This window comes from Pyxicephalus adspersus, chromosome 11 (genome assembly GCF_032062135.1).
Source record: "Pyxicephalus adspersus chromosome 11, UCB_Pads_2.0, whole genome shotgun sequence".
NCBI lineage: Eukaryota > Metazoa > Chordata > Amphibia > Anura > Pyxicephalidae > Pyxicephalus > Pyxicephalus adspersus.
Genome location: NC_092868.1, coordinates 44,738,200 through 44,762,072, shown reverse-complemented (window position 1 = coordinate 44,762,072; position 23,873 = coordinate 44,738,200). Strand labels below are relative to the sequence as shown.

At 37.8% G+C, this 23,873-nt stretch overlaps 1 protein-coding gene across 8 annotated transcripts in view; it reads right to left on the bottom strand.

Annotated features, from left to right (window-relative positions):
* The window catches only part of PLCH2 (phospholipase C eta 2), a 421,543-nt gene that overhangs the window by 107,926 nt on the left and 289,744 nt on the right, over positions 1 to 23,873 (bottom strand). For all 8 annotated transcript variants that reach the window (XM_072427173.1, XM_072427172.1, XM_072427175.1 and 5 more), the window contains 2 exons: positions 7,608 to 7,754; positions 1,001 to 1,244 (listed from right to left, as the gene is read on the bottom strand). In XM_072427173.1, coding sequence (XP_072283274.1) covers positions 1,001 to 1,244; positions 7,608 to 7,754 — 391 coding nt within the window. The remainder of the gene's footprint in view (positions 1 to 1,000; positions 1,245 to 7,607; positions 7,755 to 23,873) is intronic.

The following is a 23,873-nucleotide window of genomic DNA, read 5'->3' as shown; positions in this document are numbered from 1 at the left end:
TTAAACTACACAGGCAATTGTCATGTAATCTTTCTGAACCATCCAGCCACTTAGTGCCAATCACCTCATTTGAAACTTATAGAAATCCACATGTTGTAAGTGACATGATTTCTGCAAGTGGTTAAATTGCTCAAGATTTAAATTGGTCATCTAGTTGAGTCGTTACTGGTAATTACTTTTTCTGAATACTCTATGATGACACCCTTAAAGTGAAATCAGAGCACATTTTCAATAAGCATGTTAGTATTTTAGTGTTTAACTCTTTCATGACCAAATGTCATCGATGCCCATACCAAATTTAGTAACATCAGTATGTGTCGGGTATTGGACAATTCTGCAACTAATTTGCCTACCTGACAAATATTTAAATGGGTTTTAGTAACATATAACACTTTTTGGTAAACCACAAACCACAATGCATACACAAATATTAATGCATTTGGATATCTTTTAGGTAGCATCTAAAATACTATACATTATCTTTGACTCGGACTCCAAAAATATTCTATACTGAGGCAACCTAACCCTAGACCATTTAGCATGGGGGGACCCTTGAAATATCTTTTAGGTCTTGGGACCCCTTCTATAATTAATTACTGTATCCAGAGCTCACAGTACATTAGTGTGGTGGTCAATAGGAAGAATTGCTCTAACATTGCTGGCCAATGAGAAGAATGTCACCCTTACAAATAACCAAAAACATCATTGGTGCCAGTGGTATTTGACCCCGAGAGTCAAAAATTGCTAAAGCAACCCCTAGCAAGCTCTGGAGGGACCCTAGGGTTCCACAGAAACACTGACCTAGACCATACCCCAAAAGACCTGGTGGCATTTATGAACACAATGGCTATCTACTGGAGGTGTGAAACATTTGAGAGTAAGAGAGACTTATATTGCTCTGGTGTATATTCAGCTAACTTTACCCATTATTCAACAAACCAATAACATTTTACACATATCCATTAAATTCCCTAAAAAAAAATTATGCAGAAAAGGATATTGGTCTCGAGTCCTTTGACGCTTAGAAAGACTGTCTTCATCACTAATCCCTGCCATTAGGTACTTGAGACCTGTTATCCATGTTCGCGCTTCTTCGCCACTCGAGGACACCAGATCAAGAGACTCCATGTGATCCCCATAGTAGATACTGAAACAACAGTTTGGGTCAAAGCTCCCATCAGCATATCTCTGGAAAATCTCTGACTGCTTCCCTTCACATACTTCCTGAATGGAGTCGATCGAGACTGTGGATAAAAAAAAAAAAATTGAAGTTTAAGTAGACATAAAAGGATAGGTAAAACAGAATTTTAGTATGAATGTTAGAATGAAAATATTGTGGTGCCCAGGCGGGGGATAGTTTTTGGCCGGGTGAAAATGACCACAACTGGTGCTGGGAAAAAAAAAAAGAAATTAGAATGAAAGACATTTTTGTTTGTTTTCTAGTAGTAATTTGTCACATTTATGGTTACAGAGCAATTCAAGTTTAATGTGATTATCTACAAGTACACCACGTCTTGGCACAACAAGGACCTTTACAGACTTTTCTGATTGTTATAACCTATTCATATACAATCCAGACTGTCAGGAGTGATGAGGCAGACAAAACCAGCTGAAGCTGGGTAAATGCAGGTTAACTCCAACTGCTATGATTTCTGAATAATTTTAGAAGCAAACTTTATTTGCCCACCAAAGCTGATCAACGTTGGCATTAAGTCTACTATTGTTCCACCAACAATCTGAGTTTGGCTTGGTTGACAAACATTTAGTTCATATACCTTTGACTAAATGAATGATGATTGCAGATGGCAATAAAAAGGAACTACAAAAAATACAAAATAAATCTATCCAATATTAAAATAACACTCTCTGAGCTCTCCTAAAGCATAAGCAAACTAAGTGGATGCTTATGTCCCAATTGCTACCAGGGCAACGCCAAACTAGCATGGAAATATAAATGAACAGCATGAAAGTAAGCACATTTTGGCTTTGTGGTGGAGCCAGCTCATCCATTAAATCAAGTTGTGTACACAACTGCAGATTGGGGTTGGCAAGTGTCCAGCCCTGGGACCAGACAGTGGCTTTAGGGCCTGGACCAGAAGCAGGGCTGGAGCAGAGATGAAATTAGAACAAAATCTGACAATCTGCAGAGCCTACTTGAAATTCTAGTTCATATAATTATCATATTTTTAAAATAACACAGGCTAAAATGCAATTATTTTGTAGCAGTTAAATAAGTATCATTTAACGTAATTGGCTTAGGAGCTGAAAAAAGTGGTAGACGCAATAGGAAACTGAAGGATATCGTCCAAAAGTTATGGGAAAGCACACCTTTGACAGCTGTAACTGTGAATTTGGAGTACCTGGCCCTTACATACATGCATTTTTTGTGTGAATGAGTGCCATAACACAAGCCATGTTTTAGCAATATTGATTAAAAGTATATATATAGATTTTGGAGAAAGAGTGTCTTTTAAAAAGGGCATCAAACAGGTCACATAATGAAAGACATTTTAAACCTTTTTGTTTTAATCTCTGCTCCCTCAGCAGCAAATATTTCTTGCTCTCTAGGTACAAAATACCAGGGGATGAAGGCAACACCTAACTTTTTAAGGCATTGTGCATCATACAAATTAACAGGGCAAATCATAGCAATTTTAGAAGTCTATGGCCATGTCTAACTACAACTCCACCAGTTCATAGCTTACACAGGAATTTTCTTTGCTCCTGATCAATGCAGCAAGAGAAATCAAAGCAAGGTAAATATATGTGCCTATATTAACGTTGCGTTGCCCCAAGGGGGTGGAACAAGGACTAGCAGCACAGAATTAAATCTTTACAGTAGAAGCTTCTCTCCAAACAAAACAAAGATTAATATAATGGATTGCCAATGCCTTGCTTTAACAATTTTCTTATTGTTTATATACTTATTCAGGGGAGAAAGACCTATTGATAGTTGTGTGTAGCATATGATCCAAGCGGTGATTTCCCTGTTTACCAAATAGACATTGATGTCTGATCTTCATGACTGATCGTGTAACAGCCCTTACTCAATTTGTTCCTCAAGATATAAAACTAAGGGTATGGAATTTGTCTCTGCTTCTCACTATTGCTTTCATCATCCAAACACACATACAGTATTTGATGTATGGGTTTTTTTAAATAGCCAGCTGTTCTATCAGAAATGACAATCAAGACCATGCAGGACCCTTCTTTCTGCTCCTGGTCATAGAGAGAATTCTAAACACTAATGGTGACATCACCAGTACTTCTAAATCTTTTTTTCTTTTCCCGTTTAGTTTAATCGGCCATTTTAAAATGCAAAAAAATGGAGCATCCTTAGCACTGAGAGGTGATTCTTGAAACATTTAGGAAAATACCAAACTGAGCCCTGATGAGGCTCTTTGGTAGTAGGCTTTGTTATACAGTGCCTATGTGTACTACTTGCCTCAATCAAATGAAAAAGTTTCGAAAGAGATCTATTAAAAAGTTTTAGACCCAAAACCAACCGCAGGATGATTTTAGTGATCCATGACCGCTAGCGACCGAGAAACTCAGTTTTATGAGTTGTAGGCAATAATTTAATAGCTGTCCAATAAATGTGCCTCTCCCGTCCATCATCTCACTTATCAAATAATAAAAGGCCAATTCAGGGGAAACATAACACTTGCACTAGGAAAAAAAGGAAAAGTATACAAGATATAATTTCCCCTGTGACCTGAGAGGGTAGAACATAAATTTAATATACAGGGTAGCAAAGACAAAAGCTGAATGCTACCTCTATCAATCACTGAATGTTCTCATTGGCATCCAGCTAGAAGAAACCCCCGTTTGGATCTAAATGACTCCATTACATTGTTACATTACCCATTTGTGAGGAGAATATTAATTTCTCATTAGCCTCTGTGAAGTTTCCATGAGTGCAGATACTATCCTTTCTGTACAAGTCAGGCTGAGAGCCATTAAGAAATAATTCTTCTCATGACAGCACTTCAAGGATATGATAATGTTTGGATAACCGGCAATACAAATTTAAATTAAGGTCATTTTTTGTATCTATGTTGGTAATGACTGACCGCGAACTAACCGTATACATTTGTACAGCATAGATTATACATTAAATGATGGCTATGTCTTGAAGAGAAAGTGTAATGATCATTTGGAGTACATATGCAGGAAGTTATTTCATACAGTCCAAAGCACTTATTGCCATCTGTTATACTCAAACATCAATGGCTCTGTTTGGACAATCAGCCCAGCAAGGTGCACCAGCCAAGTCCACAAACGCATCACAAACAAGTCAGACAGACAAGCCTGGACTGGCACAGCCTTGTAAATCTAGCTTTTGTCTCATCAGCTGTTCAGTCTTAATGACAACATGGGGGTTGTCATTGCTCACCTAAGGGTAATTATCTGGCTGTGATACTGAGAAAATGACTACCTCACTGTCACTGTCCCCAAACATGTATACAGGTCAAGCAGTCCGAGTTCACTTGTTGCATTCTAGTTTTGGGTTAGAGTCTGAGATTATATATATATATATATATATATATATATATATATATAAGCTTTAAGACTTTGTAAATTAAACTTTAGCTCCCCTACCCCCAAAGCCTTTCTTGGACCACCACCTTTTCTTGTTCTGTGACATCTAGGGTTCTTCTTCTTTCTCAGAGGTGGTGATTGGTGGAATCTTAACCTAGACTCAGTGGCTCCTATATAATGACATTTGAGCTCTTTCTTGTTGAAGAGTAAAGCCCAGAATGTGGGATTTGGTCCCTAAGAGCTCAGGGTCACAGTAGTGGGTATCTGCTAATGAAGACTTTACCTCTTACTAGCCCTCCAGACAGACAAAAATGCATGGTTCCAATCTCTTTATGACAAATGCAAGTAATTTCCATTAATCCATTACCACGCCAGTCTCCTCTTGGTATACTATCCACCCCATCTAATCTATTATATTTATTCTGTAGATTAGTAATATACTCCTGCATATGCTATCCATGCTGCATGGTTTCAACCGTACTGTAAGTTTTGTCGCTAGCTATAATCAAATGAATCCATAAATCAGGATTACATCCTGAACTGCACTGCACATGCTGATGATGTAAAGAAAGCCTCTGTACTGTAACTGAAGGGTGGCAGATGACAGATGTGGGACCCAGCCCTGGCCAGCTCCGGTGTTTGTGCAAACTACAAAGAGTGATAGTTACTTCTAAATGCAGATATTCAACATTTAGCCCAAACACTTAAACTCAAAATCTTATCCTGTCCCTAGGACTAATTTTACCTTGAACTCAAGTCAGATACAGGAAATACAAATAAATGCAGTTTTGCATAAAAAAAAAATCAATGTATTTTAATGAAGACGGGGTAACAATCTACAGGGGGCGTAGTGCCAGCCTCTTGTAATCTCCCAAAGAGAGAAGATAAACTGGGTGAAGGAGAAGCAACAGATACCCAATTCATTTTGCCACAGTGCTCCTGAGCTAACAGGAACATGCTAAAATGTGGTAAGAACAGAGATAGATGAACTCAAACATCCCTTGTTTTTATACACTTTCTAGTTATAGGTTTGGAGGGAGAAGACCAGTAAGCAGCCACCAGCTCACTAGATTGACTGGTGATGGGGCAATAAAGGAGAAGTACTACCTTGATTTGTCTGCCAGTCCTGTGCAGTTCAGTAGATCCCGATTGGCTAAAAGTATATGCCCCTTTCCAACACCACCATTCAAGCTGTGTCTTGCCGGATGTACTGGATACTATAGGAATGTCAAACCCAATCATAATAAACTTTAATAATACCCATAAGGGTTTAAAAGGGCTCTTTTATATCTGATAAAGTTATGTTGGAGAAGGCTTTACTCTAACAACATTTCTAGATACTGAAATACCCCCCCCCCCCCAATCCTATGGATAAGTGAGGGGAGGCAGTTGTAGTATAAATAAATTCCTTTTTTAAAAGTTAACATTGTCCTTTGTGGTATTAAATAAAAGGCTATTTGGTTCTTTTTTTCATAGTTTGCAATACTATCTACAATTTACCTCAACAGTTCAAACACTTCTTTGTGTACTAGATTTCTTGTGCTGCTGGACTCCATACTGGTGGTACAGAATACTATGAAACTGTTTATGCCTTTGCAATGCTAAGCCTAACAACGCATTAGTTCATTTAAATATTAATTAGCTAATTCATTGTAACAATTCAGTGCTCATGTAAAAGCCTCTGCAACAGATTGTTAACCATACCTTGGGAACCCTTCTCCTTTAAAATGACAATCTGGCTTTTCTGCTTACAGACCCCCCTGATGATCTGCAAACCTTCATCCTCCTGTGTACAGGGCTGTCAGTGCTAACAAAGACAATCTAGCTGTACACAGTGCAGCTCGACTATGACAAAGCACGAACAAAAGAGTACCAGGAGATGCATTACACTCAAAGAGAACACAAACCCCTGGGAGGAAGCCAGCGGGGAAGAAGAACACATGTCCACAGTAATGTAATGACTGCAACTTGACAAAGAAAAACAGTCTAACAGTGATCTCTTCCTCTATATTACAAGCAAATGTCAGAACTGACACCGATAACGGAGGAGCAAAAATAATCTAAAGAGATGTACCATCTTGGACGACAAAGTTGAGACTGGTGAGCAGCTGTATATCAACTTGTTAAAGAGATTACAAATGCACTAGATTCTTATATAACCCAACTACCCAAGGTTATGATACCCAATCTGTATCATAAAACCCACTCGACTGTCTTTATAGGCTTTCAAGGTCAGTATATTGTGAATTTTTTGGATCTTGGATAGAAGGTGTCAAGCAATAATAACACGTTAGACAACTTCAATAGGTTTCTTATGTATGTTTAAAGTTTGGCTTGGGCACCAGGCATTTATAGATTTTCACATCTGCCGAATACACGTGCGGCCTCTTCCTTTCAAAAAATATTCAGGTCATGTCATACTCAGATCCAAACAACAATGCTATAGGTAGAAAGGCACTTCTATTTTTTCTATGTGCTTCAGAACAAAATACACATCAGTAACCTCCATAACAGACCTTCAGCGATTTAGAAAAAAATTAGTTGCCAGTCAAAGACACTATTTGGATAAAGTTTAATGAAGCACAGCATGAAGTAAATGCATGGTGAATGGGCATAGTCTATTAGGGAGCAGATTTTATCCGAATCCTTTTCTCTTGCAGCCCAGTCAATGGGCTTCCCAAGTCACCCGTTTTCCCCCAGCCTCACTAACTACACAGCAGTTCTGCAACACCATCTGTGTCCAGTGAGCCAACCCGGAAAGCAGCAACACCACCAGGAATAAGCAAGGCTGGCAGAGGTGCATCACAAGGCAAGAGTAAACACGTATGGTTTATATGTAGTCATTCCACTTTAACTCCAGGGCCAAGGGGGGAAAGCCATGTTCAATGAGAAGCCTTAACAAACTGTTATGCGTCCAATGCAGCCATGTCACTCTTTCTATTGGTCAGCGATGCAGTTGCATTGACATAAATTCAGTTCTTGCAAACTACAGGATACATAGATTTGTTTCTTTCACCTCAAACTGAAACTATCTTTAGTACTAGAAAGAAAATGCAGTGACTTACTTTTGGCCTTTTCATTCTTCCGTGATGGTCTCCACCTTATACAAGACTTGTGTTCATCTAGATAGTAAAACCGAACTAGACCTTTAGAACTACCTCGTAGTTTGATCATTTGGGTCCCGGCTTGCATAGAACTCATACATCTTTCCACTGCAAGAGAAAAAATAAAAACAGCTTTACTATAAAGCACTAAGAAGCACAAGCAATAACAAAGTCGGGCCTGGTGTTGAACTACAAGTTCTTTTCGAACTCCCAGCTGGACCTTCAGTAGAAGCTACAAAATCACTTCCAGTCCAAATCTGCTACGAAAATAATAGCTACTAGTAAGCACACATATGAAAAGGTACAAAAATACAATTTTTTTTAAATTTGATTTTGTATAGATTGTGAAACTTCACGTTTATATTGCTGCCTATATAAACATAGAAAGGGCTCACTCCTCCTTACAGATTTAGAATTCAGAGGTGAGGAGTATTCTTCCAATGGGCACTATTGTTTTGGGTACAACCGTTTAAAACAGAAATGCTCACTTTTCCGAACTTCCTGTTATGTTTGTGCAGTTACACACATAGGGGTATCTCCCCAATTGCAAATAGCGCAAAAAAAGGTCTGATGGGGTTTTAACCTTTGCCACCTCCCATTACCCCCCATTAAAGAGATGTCTAAGCAATTCTGACTAGACCACAAATTTATTTGTCTTGTAAATCAGCATGGACCGAGTTTATGAAAATATCAATGTATAATAAATACAATATTTGGAACTCAACAACTTATACAATATTTAGGAAATACAGTACAAACATAATCAACTAGATGCAAATCTATGCCCATTTCACAGGACCCCAACTAATCCCTATGTATGGATGTATGAAATAACTATTTTCATGAGCCAATGCCTCAGTGGGTTTCAGAGAATTCACAGCTTGGTAAACAGTTGAGCACTTGGCTTAGAACTTCATGTATCAAAGCCAATGCGTTGTGGCTGTGAAGCAGAGGTACAGGCGCTTCTCCGAGTGCCTCCAAGCAGCAGTTCAACAGAACCAGCAGGAAGGTAGAATATAATAAATGTTTTAGCCCCAATGGGAATCTATCATTATTTGTAATATTGTAAAAGTATAAATTAATAAGCATATTCATAATGTCAGTGCATTCCATCTCTACAGAGAACAGCAAGTTACAGAATGGGTAGAGCACAGTTTTATATACCAGTAACATTTCTAATGTAGTTTTTTCGATTGCAATAAAACAAATATCTATCTTGTTACAGTTTCTGTTCAAGACATGTTTGTCAAGGACTACCACAAGTGGTATACAAACTCATTGGGCTGTAAATAAAACATATAGTTGACAATCATAAAATAAAAATCATTTGCAGGTAGTTGAATTGTCTTCTTCAGCAGCAGCCATTCTCTGCAATGGCCCTCTCTAACACAAACGCTGAACCACTTGTTAGCCATGGCGGAGACATTGCTCATCCAATCATTGGTCCTTCTGAAATGTTGTACACATGCTACAACAGAGCTGACCATAACAAGCGGCAAGTAGCCAAGGAGAAACTCTAATGGACTGTAATGCTAACATTATTTATAGCAATGTTTTAGAAATGTCAACATCAGTAATCAACAGTTTATATAGTTATATATATATTCTATGTCAATGGTTGGTGGGTAGGGTTAGGATTGATTTAAGAAATTTTTTTGATTGAAAGCTAGGTAAGATTACTGAAAAATGTCCCCATTATTAGCAGGGGGGAGTAGAGTAGAACCCATGTTCCACTTGGTTCATTTTTCTATTGCAACCGTGGCGTCCTCTCCTCTACTATAGGATGCAGGCACAATTCTAGCACCAAGTTTCAGGCAGAAACATCCTCAGCATTCTAATCCACAAAAGCAAGATATTCTAATCCTTACAATACCCGTATCAAGATAAATGTGGAAATTTACCAACACAGCATGAATGCTCAATGATAACCTTGCAATGTTATGTCCCCTGACACATGGTTTGCATGGCACGTATTGGAAAGGCAAAAGACAAAAACATTAATCTTATAACGTACAGGACAAAGATAGAAAAATATATTAGTTGGATGTTAAAACAAGACCCCAGTTATCCTCTAAATTCTCTCTTGAATTATGGTAAAAGTGCTCTGCATGCTGCATGGAATTAGTTTTTATGAAATAGAGGAGACTTCAGATGGAATAAAAGTAAGTATCCTGAATGATAAAACCTTATTTGATGTCATATAGAAGATCATGTTTTAAAGATCTGTACTTGGAAATAAAATTCAAAATTAAAATGAATAAAAAATTATTACATTCCAAACATCTATCTGACCAAACAATCATAAATAATCATCCTAGTATTAATCCCATGCAGCTGGCCACTCAACTGGCTTTTGGTTGTCGGTACCCTTTTTTTTAAAAAAAAAAAAAAGCCCTGAATAAAAGGAACATAGTTCCAAAACATGCCATGCTGGAGGAGTGCTTCCTTTATAACCCCAACAGTGACTCTTCTACCAGTGTGAAGTACTTGAATACCTATTCACAACACATTACAGCCCTGATGAAGGGGGCAACATTTGACCCCAGACACACGTAGGATTGACTTTTGGGCTAAATACAACAGATACAATAGAACTTCAGATCCATATGTTTCTTTGTCAATTATCTAGCTTGCTTTATATACAGTTCATAGGTTTGGCATACTTGTAACAAGTGTATCCTAGGTATACCTACTCACTCATCCGGTGTCTTTTGGAAGTCTCCAGATAGTGAAGCAATGACAAGAATGATAAAACTGCATGTTCTTCACAAAGAACTAAGATCAAGTTAAAGTGAATGTATGCGTGAACCTCATATCACAATGGTTAGTATTTGCCACTAACTGACTAAATGGTCTCAGTTTGTACTACAGGCAATTTTAATGCGGTTATGCACATTAAAGTGTTTTGTTATGCATTTTAAATCATTTTCATGTATTTTACGTATGCCTTTAAAGCCAACATTCACTTTGCTTGGAATCCAAATGGAAACTTACATAACATTTTAGTTAATTGTCTCTCTATATTATAGGGTGCACACATTAAAACAGATGAATACAGCAAGACTTTTACAATTTTGCCTATGTGATCCAAAAGAGCTACAGAAAAAAGGGGAACCGTCTGGGTAATGCATTTTCCCTGTGATGAAAAGTAACAAAGCAGTACTAAACAAGTACTAAAAATCAATCATATTACTGAAATATGCAGCTGCTCCAAGCTGCATAAAAGGGAAGTGGGTGGCAGGTAACACGTCAGTCCAATTTGCACATCAAGCATACAGCAGTTCCATTAATATGAAAAAAAATCTGTGTATATCAGGTAGCTCAGGAGAATACAAATATGTCAAATTTAAAGAAAAAAAAAATAGAAAGTTCTACATGGTTTTGATAGGATTAGTGCATCTCAGAGAGACATGTACAATGCAGTACGCATTTTAAAACAGCCCTTTCTTTTGCTCAAGCAGAGAAAACTAAAAATTATGTCTAAAGTGTAATTCCAAATAATCACCCCAATCTGTTCAATCGTCAAACTTTGCTAGAAATGTTCTCAAACTTTATTGAAGGAGCAGAAATATTAGTTTTTTTCCAGCCCGGTTCCAGAACGCAGTGGACGGAGATCATTATAACAATCTGACCTAATCGCACTCAGTGTTCTAATGAGGAAAGCTACAGGGTCGGCAACTTTTCACTAGACAAGCCTAGGGGCTCAATCCCAGTAAAGCGTTGTGGAGTGTTATCACATTGCACTTTACATGAATCGGAGCAGCAATGGGTTGCTATTCATTCTTGATTGCACCCCAACCTTGGAAACACTCTGCCCTACTATGCTGTGCCCACCATACAGAACTTTTTATTGTATTGTGGTATGCTGGGCAGTCCATTCCTAACACACAGCATTGCAACAGAGGTGCATTTTCAAATTTGAATAGTCCAGCCATGATGGGCACACATCTTTAGGGAATTTGTTGCAAAAATAAATTCTTATTGCATGGGATACCAAAACGGGATACCACAACTTTCTTTTATCAGATTGCTTTACGGTTGCCACATTGCAATTTTTTTTTTTTTTACTTTTGTGTTACAAATAAAAAATACAATTTCCTTTACCAAACTGCACATATAAATACAAAACTTGTAAAAGTTACATTATGCTTCACATTACATAGTCAGAACTATGTATTTAGGCTTGACCTTTAACACCCCATATGGTATAGGTCGATACATATAATAAATTCCCAAGTATCAAGCATAATTCCATAGGACAGGAACCACAGAAGACAAGTAAATGAGTCCAACTGAATCTTAATAATGAGACTACCTGAACCTTTTCCAAAGTTCTTCAGGCATAATTTGCAGAATAATTATGAGTTTCTAGTCCAATGTTATTAGAGACATTGACATGGTACACGAAACTGGCATCATGTTCCTTTATCTGCAGCATACAACCCACAATGGAGGAGACACCATATGGCTGTTTTCTTGATGCTCGCCAGATAAGCTAGGTAGACAGGTAGCATCTGCAATGCTTTCAGGAGTTGAAACAAGTTAAGAGTTATGAGGCATTATGAAGAAATAATAAGGTAAAACAGCAGAAGGTTATTAAAATCCTATTCTGGAATCGTTCCCCAAGCCAGCTGTTGAAAGAATAGTGTTCGTCTCAAAAGACTGATTTTCACATCACTTTCACCATGCCAAACTGTATGAAGATTTACTAGAACTTGCATAACACCCAAACAAGGAAAATATACTTCTTTAGTTTTATAGTGTGAGAAGCTAGAATTATAGGAAATTGTTCTGTTCAGGAAACAAATTAGGATAAGTACAGCTTCAGCCAGACAGATTATGGCCTAGGGCTATATAAAGATGGGCAGTGGGGTCAGAAAAATGTCAAGGCCACAATTAGGTCTGAATTGGAGTTTCTCACACTTTTCAGAAAAATCAATGAACCTGTAGATGACCGCAACTAAATCCAAAAACAGTTTAGGGTTTTTCCTCAAAGGAGAGACTAAATTAGGGTAAAATTTAAGGGTAAAATCATTTGAGTCAACATTTCTCAGAGCCCTTCATCAGGTATGAAAGTAAAGAATCTTGAAAAAACTGCAAAAATGTTTAACAGTGTAAAATGCAGATAGTCTGATACTACAACAAATCCATTTGCATCAGGTCAAAACATTGGCTTTCATAGGACAATATCACCTTGCCCATGGAGGTCAAGGTGACAATTTCCCCCGATTCTTACACACTCCTCTTACAAATGTAATTCTGCAATTATTGAGAATTCTTGGGATTTCTAGGTATGAATGAGCACGAGATCTGTTCCCCTGTGTAAGTGCCCATGTCTGGCAGCCATCTGTTGGAAAGTTCCACAACCAGAGGAGCATTCAATCAATGCTCTTCTATGGTACTGGTACAGCAGATTTCGGCACCGGGTGCAGTAAAGCAACAAGCTGTAAGTGAGCTCAGGTAAGATGAAAATAATGCAGTCAGGGGACATTTTCAAGGACACCATCTCCTTGCCCTGCATAGATCCATCATAGGTATCTCAAAACGGTCTGTGGCTTGTTGTTCCATTGACAAAAATGTCTCTTCTTGCTGTGGGTCATGTAAGCAAATCGTTACAACCTTGTTGCAGTATCAAACACTTGACAAAAGGTATTCACACTAGTATTCACGCAAGAAAGGGAATTCCAAACTCTGGTCTGATTTATATATTGTCTTTCTCCTATTTTGTAAGTATATTGCTCAAGTTTTTAAAAACCGTATTCTGCTTTTAAACATAAGTGTATTTTGTCGTTAATATTGCTTTTTTTTTTACTTTAGCTTTGATTTTCAGATATGCCCTATACAGTCAGTTTTACAGCCCAAAATTTCTGAACATGGATTAGGGTTTAAGTCAAAGCGTGTGGCTTGTAGAACAGTGTGTTCATTTACTAATTTTCTATCCTGTAAAATGAAAAATAATGCCAATTGTTTTACTAAACTCTGGAAAAATCCTTAAATGACTTTGTTGTTTTATAAGCCATTCAAATCCTCATTGTGGTAAGAAAAACAATAAAAAAGAGAAAAAAAGTGAAATGAACTGAGTGAAATCACTTTGCCAGGTAACATATGCTGCACATTTTTACAGCTTGTTTTTCTTTGTAAATGTATTTCTGTAAAGTTTATTAGCATACAGCATGATGATGTGCAGAGCTAGCTGGGAGCACAAAGCTTATCATTTAACATGCCACATTTATACAACAACATTTGAATTATTTTGTAGACTACAAAAACTACTGTATCATGAGCATACCCCAGAAATATTACTCTGGCAAACAAGAAAAGCATGATAGGGCCACAAGAAAGGAAAACAAACATTCTCAACATTTTTACCCCTGAGAAACACATAAAACAATCTTCAGGTCTCAGGGACCCCCTGCTAAAAGTGACTATTTTGGATTACTTGGAGAAAAAAAAAATTGTTTTCCATTGGAAGGACCCCCCTATCCTTTAAAGAGGTGGCTATAATATTACCTTTATAGACACCTAAAAACATCATTCAGCTTGCAGCTGGCTCCACCAAGTGATGCTGGCCCCAGAGATATGCAGGCATCAATAAATGGTGGTTCAAACAGCCACAGAGGAACCATTAGAAGCCTCTGGAGGAGCCCTGGGTTAAGTATGATTGCTCTAATGTGCAAAAGAGTTGGAGAGTATCTCCACCACTCAAGAATAATTGAGTAGCCTGGTTCTCTTATGCTTGCCGCCTCCATCTTGCACACAGCTCCAATCACTCCCTGAACAGCCTTAGCGCACCAATCAGCATATAGGGCCAATGAGCCATTTTTGAATCGTCAGATTTGTTTAATATTATATTTAGCTAGCATGAAGGTCTTTGTTTGGGCACTTACCATCCCATTATAGGAGGAGCACAAAGCGCATGTAGACAGCGATCATGAGAGGCTGCTAGAATTCATCACCACTAAGACACAAAATTAAATTAAAAAAAAAAATTCAAAAAAATTGTATTTTATTTTTTAAAAATGGATACATGGACAATAGATAAATGTTACTCAGTTAGGATTATTTCTTTAAAAGCATGCTTGCGTCAGTTAAAGTAAAATCATAACTGTGGCATGTACGAAAGGGAGCAAAGATTACCCACTCAGTACTTTAGCTTTTAGGTTTAGCTTTAATGCAACTATTTACACAACACAGTTTTGTCAGTAACCTGGTGATATGAGAACTTGCACATCCACCGCAGGCACCTTGGTTCACATACAGAAAGCCTCACATAAAAGAACGAGTTAGTTCAAAGAGGTTTCTTCTAGAATAGGCGGTTAACCTCCTTTGAAGAGTAGAGTAGAAAACAAATCTTTGGACAGGTAAAATTGTTGATATATATATAATTTTTTTTTTCTTATTACATTTGGTGGACTTGATATGATCTCAGCTGAACAAAATATGCATTGTAGTGCATTCTAATTTTGAGCTGCAAATTCATACTTCTACCATTTAAGTATTATTTTTTTTTACTGCCTCAGAAGAACACTGCATGTAAATCCTCGTTCCCATCTCCCTTCTGTAGGTACACACTCACATACACATGGACCAGACTGGACAGAAGCCAATTAACCTACCAATGTGAATTCAGAGAATGTGGGCAGAAACCAGAACGCACATTGGAAAGCCAAGCAAGCATAGAAAGAATAGCTCGGTGCAGAGAATCTCTGGGGACTATTAAACCCAATGCAGCAAGCTTGGAGAACTCCAATCTGCATATGGAATCAGAACAACCGCTGCATACAATCAATGTTGAGTGAACATTATCCAATTACCAAATTGGTTGGATGGGAAAGAAGTTTAGACAATACCAGCAATCGCCAATGGTTATTTTATACAGGGCACAGGCAAAGCAGACGACACGCCTGAAAGACAGTTCTCTAAGCTCTTTTAGCTGGGATCATCAGACCAAAACCTAGGCATAGTGTCAAATGACCAGCCAATATAGGAATCAGAGCAGAATTTTCATGTAAGAATTCATTCAGAGATGGCAATACAACACATTTTAGTAGGGAGGGTCAGCTTGGAACCTCTGTCTCTTCCTATCACCCATTTCAAGAATATTCTTGTTTTCCCAACAAACTTGCACTGCATACTTGTCTACATCGACTTTGGGTTCAGGGACTTGGGTCACAGGGCAAACCAACTTACTGATGCAATCAAATTGCAAATTTGTGAGGCTTTAAAAACAATTTACAGACTTTTCAACAAACCAGTTGACCTGCAGTTGATGTTCCAAATAATTTTAGATTATAGAGACAGTTATGATGCAAATGAAACTCCACTGATGCGTTTCTACAACTTTACAGCTTACAATGAATATAGAAAACATTACAGTGAAAAGCATTTGCTCAAATGAAATCCTTTTTCCTTAGAACTCAACTGGCTCTTATATGGTTGTATAGAGCCTGACATCATTGAGAACCTCAACATGTACAGTAAAGTATCACCATTTTTGATTTAGGGGCAAAGATTAGTAGCAATACATGAAAAAAAGCTCACCCATCATAGAAATGAAAATCTTCATGGCACTTGAAGTGCACAGTCCTCGTCCGCATGTGTTATCCCATGTACAAAGATAACCAGCATACCCCGATGTTCTTATAAATGCCAGATTTATTAGAATAGATTCACTCTCAAGAACACGCCTATAATCAGAGCCATGCAGCAGCAACACTCTGTGGCTGTGATTTTAGCATTTATAATAGAATAAGATAGAAAAAAATAAGTAGTATAAAATATTTAATTCATCCATCTCCCTTTAGAAGCGACCTATTTACAAAGCACCATATTCTGGAAGGTTACTTGGTTACTCGTCTGCCTTTCTTGCTAAGTTCACTAGGCATCATTTGGATTTTGGCAGTGTTTGATGGTGCAGGCAGCTTTTTCTAACCAACCTGAACAATATTCATACAGCATAAGTTGCAGATACAAGAATATATATTTTATAAAAAGCATTATGTCAGTAAGCCTGAAGGAAATTAAGTAGCTGCTATCTACCTCCTTCTCAAAGAAAAGGCTATGGAAGTTTTTGTATTTTGATATTCTTAATCAGCAGGAAATGAATTTTAGCACAAGCCATTACTGACCTCTGGAGCTGTAGACATCATGGAGAAATTCAACCTTAGATTTACAGAAGATTTTCCAAGTAGTTCTTTCAGCAGCCTAATTTTCCCTGCTACACATTTGCAGTTGTTACTCTGCAGCTCAGCTCACCCCCTTTGCCAGCAATGACTTCACTGTTCCACCATCTCAGCAGTGACTTATTCCATCTGCTTCACTAACTACAGTGAATTACAATTTTCTAATCTCAATCTTCTGTCTATCTTCTAATCTCCAAAGATTGTAAATATAGTGTAGGGAAGCAGTGAGAGCCGAGCTCCTGGGAAAAGGACCTCAGTGACCCTGCTATAAATGTTAAGGATGGATTGCTGCACGGCGATTGCAGCTAAAAAGGTAAGTGGGATTATTTACTGTTTGTTAAGCATATGCAAATATGTGCTTGCCCTGTGTAATAACTCAGGGGATCAGAATGACCGTTATACAGCTAAACTTTATTGAAACAAGTCTGCATTATCAACCTCCTTGTACCAGGAAAGGTTTTCTATAAAAGTCATACCATTCTAAAAGGTGGTTATTATAAAACAGGACTGAAAACTATCAGCTAGTGCAAACGCTGGCGAACTTTAAAGAGCATTTACCAAACCCAGAGATAATAATTAGGGCAAATCAGACAAAGCCTTTTCTTACTTTGCTCTGCGAGAACTGCAAGTATAGAAATGCATTTTTTTTTTAAATTTTTGTCTATAGGTTGAACTCTTTTCATCCATTTCTGGCCTGGCTGATAATGTAACCATGTTCAGGGTCATTAAACCATCAAGCAAACTGAATATTGGTAAAACACCCACACAAATTAAACCTGGATATTGTGTGGTGGCTGAACTATTTCATATAAATTATTGGTCACTTGACATGTTATTTGGGAGATGTTACAACCCGTGAATAAATAAATGCTAAAACTAGCTCAGATTGTATTTAAATGCCTACTTCGGAAGCCAGGCACACCGAGAAGTGAACAACCTGTGCGATTACAGGATACATCCAGGGATTCAAAGCTCCCTGTACTTTGCTTTTTTTCTTTTGCATGATGCATGCAATAATAATCAGTAGCTCTTCAGAGAGAAAGCTACTGAAATGAGTCTGCCAGAATAAGATATCAAAAGAGAACACATTTATGCACACAGAGAATAGCAAGTGCTCAGGGTGCAATATACCTAAATTAAGTTGTAAAAATCATTTACAAAAAGTCAAAAAGTTATATTGAAAATGTACACACAATTTCCAAAGCTTGTGAGAAAATCATGCATTTTTTTCTTCATGAGAAAGGAAACTTGTTTAGCAAACCTTTGTGCGTTATTTTTGTCTTTTTTTTTTACTCAATATGGAGTGCATAGTGTGGTTCCCAAAAGTAAGCAGTTATTCTTTGATACCCAAGCATTGCAGAGCCAATGGGCAGCTTGCAAAAAATAAAACTATAAATATTTATAGATGCTTTTTTTAAAAAAAAATTAACTAAGCAAAAACAGATTGGTTTAGATGCACAAATAAAAGATGTTGTTCATGTTTATGAGAAATTCCAATCTAGTAAATCGAATCATCAACCATATATTTTTTATGTGGTCAATACAATTTCATCAGTCTATTGTTCCAGCAGCATAAATCTAGTAAATAAAAAATACTGTACTTGCCAAAAATGCAAACAAGTATCTAAAAATGGAAAACTCATGAACAGGACATTCCTAATTTTTAAGATAACTATTATTCCATTCAACAGTGTGTTCAATCTCATGGTTGCAACCTGACCTAGTTGCTAACCTTAGTTTTCATATAAAAACAGCTCGTCTTACAACAAAAGATGTTTAAGTAGCCAGGAAAGATGATCACAGAAGGTTGTTGGGAGTAATCCACAGATTATAGTACAGTAGAATGTCTTAAACTGGTCCTCTAACAACTGAAGACAGCTCCAGCCAATGGATCTCAGAGAAAAGGGAGAAATGCCAGTTGAGGCACAAGACCATTTTCGATGGTGCCAGTTCCAACCAATGCCAGGGCTATACGTGCTGGAATTACAGAAGTCATTCTTCCTATAGCATTTGTTTATACAAAGGTTAAAATTAAACATCAGGACTGTAAATTGTATTTATAAGTTTTGGAAGGCCATAACTTGCTCAGTTTCAGATAGTTTAGGAAATAATTAAAACTCTTGTCCGTAAGGGAAAAAGTTGAGGATATTTCAATTCAACAGTAACACAACAGGAGTTAGGGGGGAAAAAGAAAAGTTTTTTAATCCAACAATACGGTGCCATACAATATACTTGGCCAATAGCTCTCCTTGACAAACGAATGCAAACTCCGTGGTGCAGGTCTACTAATTAACTAGCATCAGCCAAGTGTGATTAAGAAAGAAAAGTCCTCAGTATATTTTATGTTTTGCAGCCACAGATTTTCCCTTTGTGTATTTCTAGGAAATGTCATCTCTTGGGTACAGAACCGTGACTAATGTCTTATATTAATCCACACTTCACACCCACTGATAAGATGCTGTGCTAGGTGCAGAAATTAATTGTGCTTTTTTTTTACATTGTTAAGCCTTAAAGGACCATCACAATGAGCAGCCAGTAGGTACCTGGGGGAGATATCCTGACTGCCACTGTAAGATGACACCATAGTTGCCCAAAATAGTCTACGGTGGAGTTCCTTACAAGAAAATGAGTTATACGTACCGGGTACCTTCCCAAGGACTAGAGCCTCCTAGTGCCTAGTACGTTTTTGAAATGCTACAGCTGCAACCAAAATCTTCAGCACTCAACATTACCACAGTATTGGATCCTTCTGTCCCCCATTGAAGCTCCTACAGAACACAGCAGGGCCAGAATGTGAATGCACAGCACAATGTTAGGGAAACATACAACTGACTCTTCTGAAAGTGGAGAACACTGAGAATTCTTACTTCAAGGAAGGACAATTTGGAGAGGTAAGGGGTAGTATATTTTTGGGCTACAGCGGTGTAACTTTAAGACACTTATTGCACATATTTGTGGTAGAAAAACGGATCTACGTTTGCCATGGTGACAAAACATTTCTTCACTGTTTTTTACCAATATTGCTTTTAATTTCGTACAATGGTCAACAGCTCATTCTTTCATTTTATGAATGCTTCTACTGGATTCATTGGGTAAGCTGAATGGAGTTCACTGCTGTTCTAATGATAGGTCAGTGATACATCACACCAAACAAACTAAACAGTAACTGAAAGACATTTAGGTTTGTTGTATTATTGCAATTATAAAGCACTGCCATTTTGCAGCCATGCAAGTGTTTATGCACTTTTAACAGCTATTGCATGTCATTTCTTAATTTATCCTTGTTCTCTTTCTGATTGGTGCAACAGTGGACTGTGCTTGTCCTCTGCCAGCATGCTGAAGAATGGAACTCATGTCCTTTGTATGGAAGCAATGGGACTTCTGCTGGGGTCTAACACTCTTGGTCTTACAGTCTCATAATTTTGGCCTCCTCATGTTTCCCGCTTCCTGCTACTCCAGTTGTCCTTTGAGTGCGTTAATGACTATGGTAGAACATTAGATTGTGAGCCCCTTTGAGGGACAGCTAGTGATATTATGTAAGGTGCTGAGTAATGTGGTGCTTAAGAAATACAAGATAAGATTAAACATAAGGTCAGTGAAAAATGGCTCACTCAAGAAGAAGTTTCAGCACTATTCTATTGATTGCTTTAGCTGGATGCTAAAGTTTGAAAGACGAACACCAGAGACTGCTGATCCAGGGAACATCTGATTGCCTCACAGGATCAGGAAATAATTTTTTCCCTGTTGAAAGCACAAAAAAAACCTTATAAAGCCTGGTTTAAATAATTCCATCTAGATCACCTATGTATATATTGTTCTATATGAAATGTTTCTAGCATGTTTTCCCTATTGCTTGAACTTGATGGAATTATAAGAAAAGAAAAAGATCACCTCTGCCCAATGAAAAGGGAACTGACCCACAAAACAGAAAATAAATCTGCTGCCTAGCACCTCATACATGAGGATTTTGTTCAAGGAAAAAGAACTAAGGATATGATCTAACCGATTTGAAACCTATTTATATAATTTGTTTAAATTTATTAATAACACATCTTTGTTTAATTTTTTTTAGCATCGCTTTGAATACTTGCTTCAGCAATAGATCACGATTGTGGCTTCAGTTAAATGGAAATCTGAATGGTTGCTATGGATTAGGATATCAGGGCTCCAGAAGATGGCGGAGCTTTATAAATACAAGAGCCCGTTTAGCCGTGCTCTCAGTGCTCATCTCCCTGCAATACACCAATCCTCGTTGAGTACCAAAGCTTTTACGAATAATTTATGTACATCAATATAGAAATTTACGGAAATCCTCTTTAAGGCTTAAAGAGCACTAACTTGAACAAGGTTTTCAACCTTTACCTTGCCACATTTATCATCACGCATGTTTGTGTCTTTTATGATCTCCCATTGATCTCCCAAAGTACGTACAAAAGATATCCCTGAGGAAGCCTAATAGTGGTGAAACGCGTCACATTTTTGCGGTTCTTCACAACTTTATTTGTTGGATGACATAGAAGCACTGTGTCTAGTAAATAATACCTAGGTCCTGTGAAGTGTTAACAGGACCAAGGTAAAATACCAGATTGCGTTACGTAAATGTTTTTCTTTGATACTATGTAACAAATACACGTATATATTATTTCATACAATCCCTGAACCTCATTCTTTTTCTTCTTTTATACATTATAAATACAAATTAACACCAATAGTCATGCCATTCTTGTATGTTGCACTAGGTCTGTACTACATAAGTACACAATGTTATGGCATCTTTATACTTAAACAGTCGTCTTTGACCATAAAAGAACCGCTTTAGGGAAAAGTTGTTAGATGTCCCTATTTGCTATCTAAAGCTACAAAACCTGGTTGGATGTCAGGCTCAAAAATCCCTGACTTTGAAAAAAAAACTGGTTTAAAATAAGACCGTATTACAGAAGCACTAGAAGAGAAGTGGTGCTTGAACTGGCTTTTTATTAAAGCTGTAGCACGGATATCAAAGGCTTGGTCAGGGCATTGGGATCTTGGGGAATAATGTACTTTCACGAAATAAAGGTTTTATCGATTTAGATACGAAATAATGCACTTTGAAAGTGATGCTTGGGTAACAGAAAATGCAAGAAGTAGCAATTCCCTTCAGAATGTATTATAAAAAAAATAAAAAAAAGGCCAAGCTTCAAAATGTGCAATACAAGAAAAGTTCTGGAAGTCATCTCTTTGATTGTGGGTTTGTTTTATGTGGTGTATCTTAGAACAATAACCTGTATGAAATGGCATTGCAAAAGCTGACCTGAAGGGAACCTTATGTACTCAAGGAAAAAATAGAAGGTATGCAGCCTGGCAGTTGAATCACCTTCTCCCTAACCTAACTTTTCTCCATGGGGGTTAGGCAATACAGCTCAAGCTACGTACATGATTATTGTTGCCAGAGGTGAACTATCATAACTGCTGTTCTTTTAAGAGAGAACAGCCTGATCACTCTCCCCCTTTTCTCTATTCGCGGGGCATAGAACCCCAGTGCCGTGTGTACAGTGCTTGTTCATTCTTCTGTCACTGAAAATCGGTAAAGATAATTTCCAGACACAGAAATCGGACATCCAAAGTGGGCTTTAGCCAAATACCGGCTCCCAGCCAATGATTGATCTGTAAAGGAGCAAGAGTATTCTGATGCATCATCCCTCTGTTCTCTCCTCCTGCAATTCCTTCTATCCTATACAAATGTAGCATTCCTGACCGTCCTGTTTTTAAGCAACTTTTTTGCATGCACATCCTGGCTATGTGCTCTCGAGTGATGGCTCTATGGCATTTCTCAGGGCACGTTTCCTGACTGTAACAAATATTGGCCTGTACCTGCATAGCATATGTTAAAAGAACTGATTAGACAGAGTTGTTATCACATAACAGGAGGAGTGGGATGGATGTTCATGGCAGGATCACCAGGTATTTGTAATAAAGGCTGCAAAAAAGAGTTTTGACAAATTATAAACATGACTTGTATGACTTGATGTGAGCTTGTATCGGATTGATGGGATGACTAGAACAGCAGTTGCCAAACGGTAGTCCGCCACTCTGTCCCTCGTATGGAGACAACCTGCCCACTCTCCCATCGCAGGCTCAGAACTGTTTGCCAATCATCCTGGGGGGACATTAGCACAGACTTTTGCTGTGTCCACAGCCCTGCGCTACTGTCCCCCCAGAATTTAGCAAGCAGGACTGAGCCTGTGATTGGAGAGTGGGGGGTTCTGGCATCATGACTTCACTCTGGGGGAAATTTCTTCCCCTTTAAGTGACACACGGCTCCCCGCACATGCATGGCCCGGATTCCGTGGATTTAGTGGTCTGAAAGGTTGATGACCACTGGACTAGAAGACTTAGTTAAGTAGTGTTATCTTTGATCACTTTCATTTTAGGTCTTCCCTTATAAATAACTATTTTTTCACTGCCAGGGCTGGCTGTTTGCTTACCCTGGTACAGATTTCTGTAATACTATCAATCTATATCTAGTTTTCTTGCTGACAGTCTGTTTTTTGGGCGTGCAAATTGAAATGTATTTCAGCACGTCTTGGGCACTTCCAAAATATTTGGAGACATTTCTCATTTCCGCCTGCTCTTTAGATTTAATCTCCAAGGTACCAGAATATAATCTTCCTCTGTTGTTTTGTTTTTCCATACTGTATTGAACTGTTGATATGATGGATCAGTACACAGATGCAATTATTCCTTACACCAAGGATTTGGGCTTTCATATTTGTGTGCCACTGCAAACTTAGAAAAATACTTATTGCGTGTTTTCAGATTCAACTTATCAAAACAGAAAGCAGGACGGTCGGCAAAGATAATAATGGCTAATAGTGTTGGGTTGCTGCGTGAACAAGGATGATATTTTTATAACTGTGCTGTGTCTTTTCAAAAATAAAAAAAAACTTTTATCTAGACATAAGAAAGAAATATTAAGGAAAACATTGTAAACAAGGTGATGGATTATAAACAGTAAGGGCTCATTCAAATCTTTCTGGTACCCTGTGGTAGCTCATATTTAGGATAT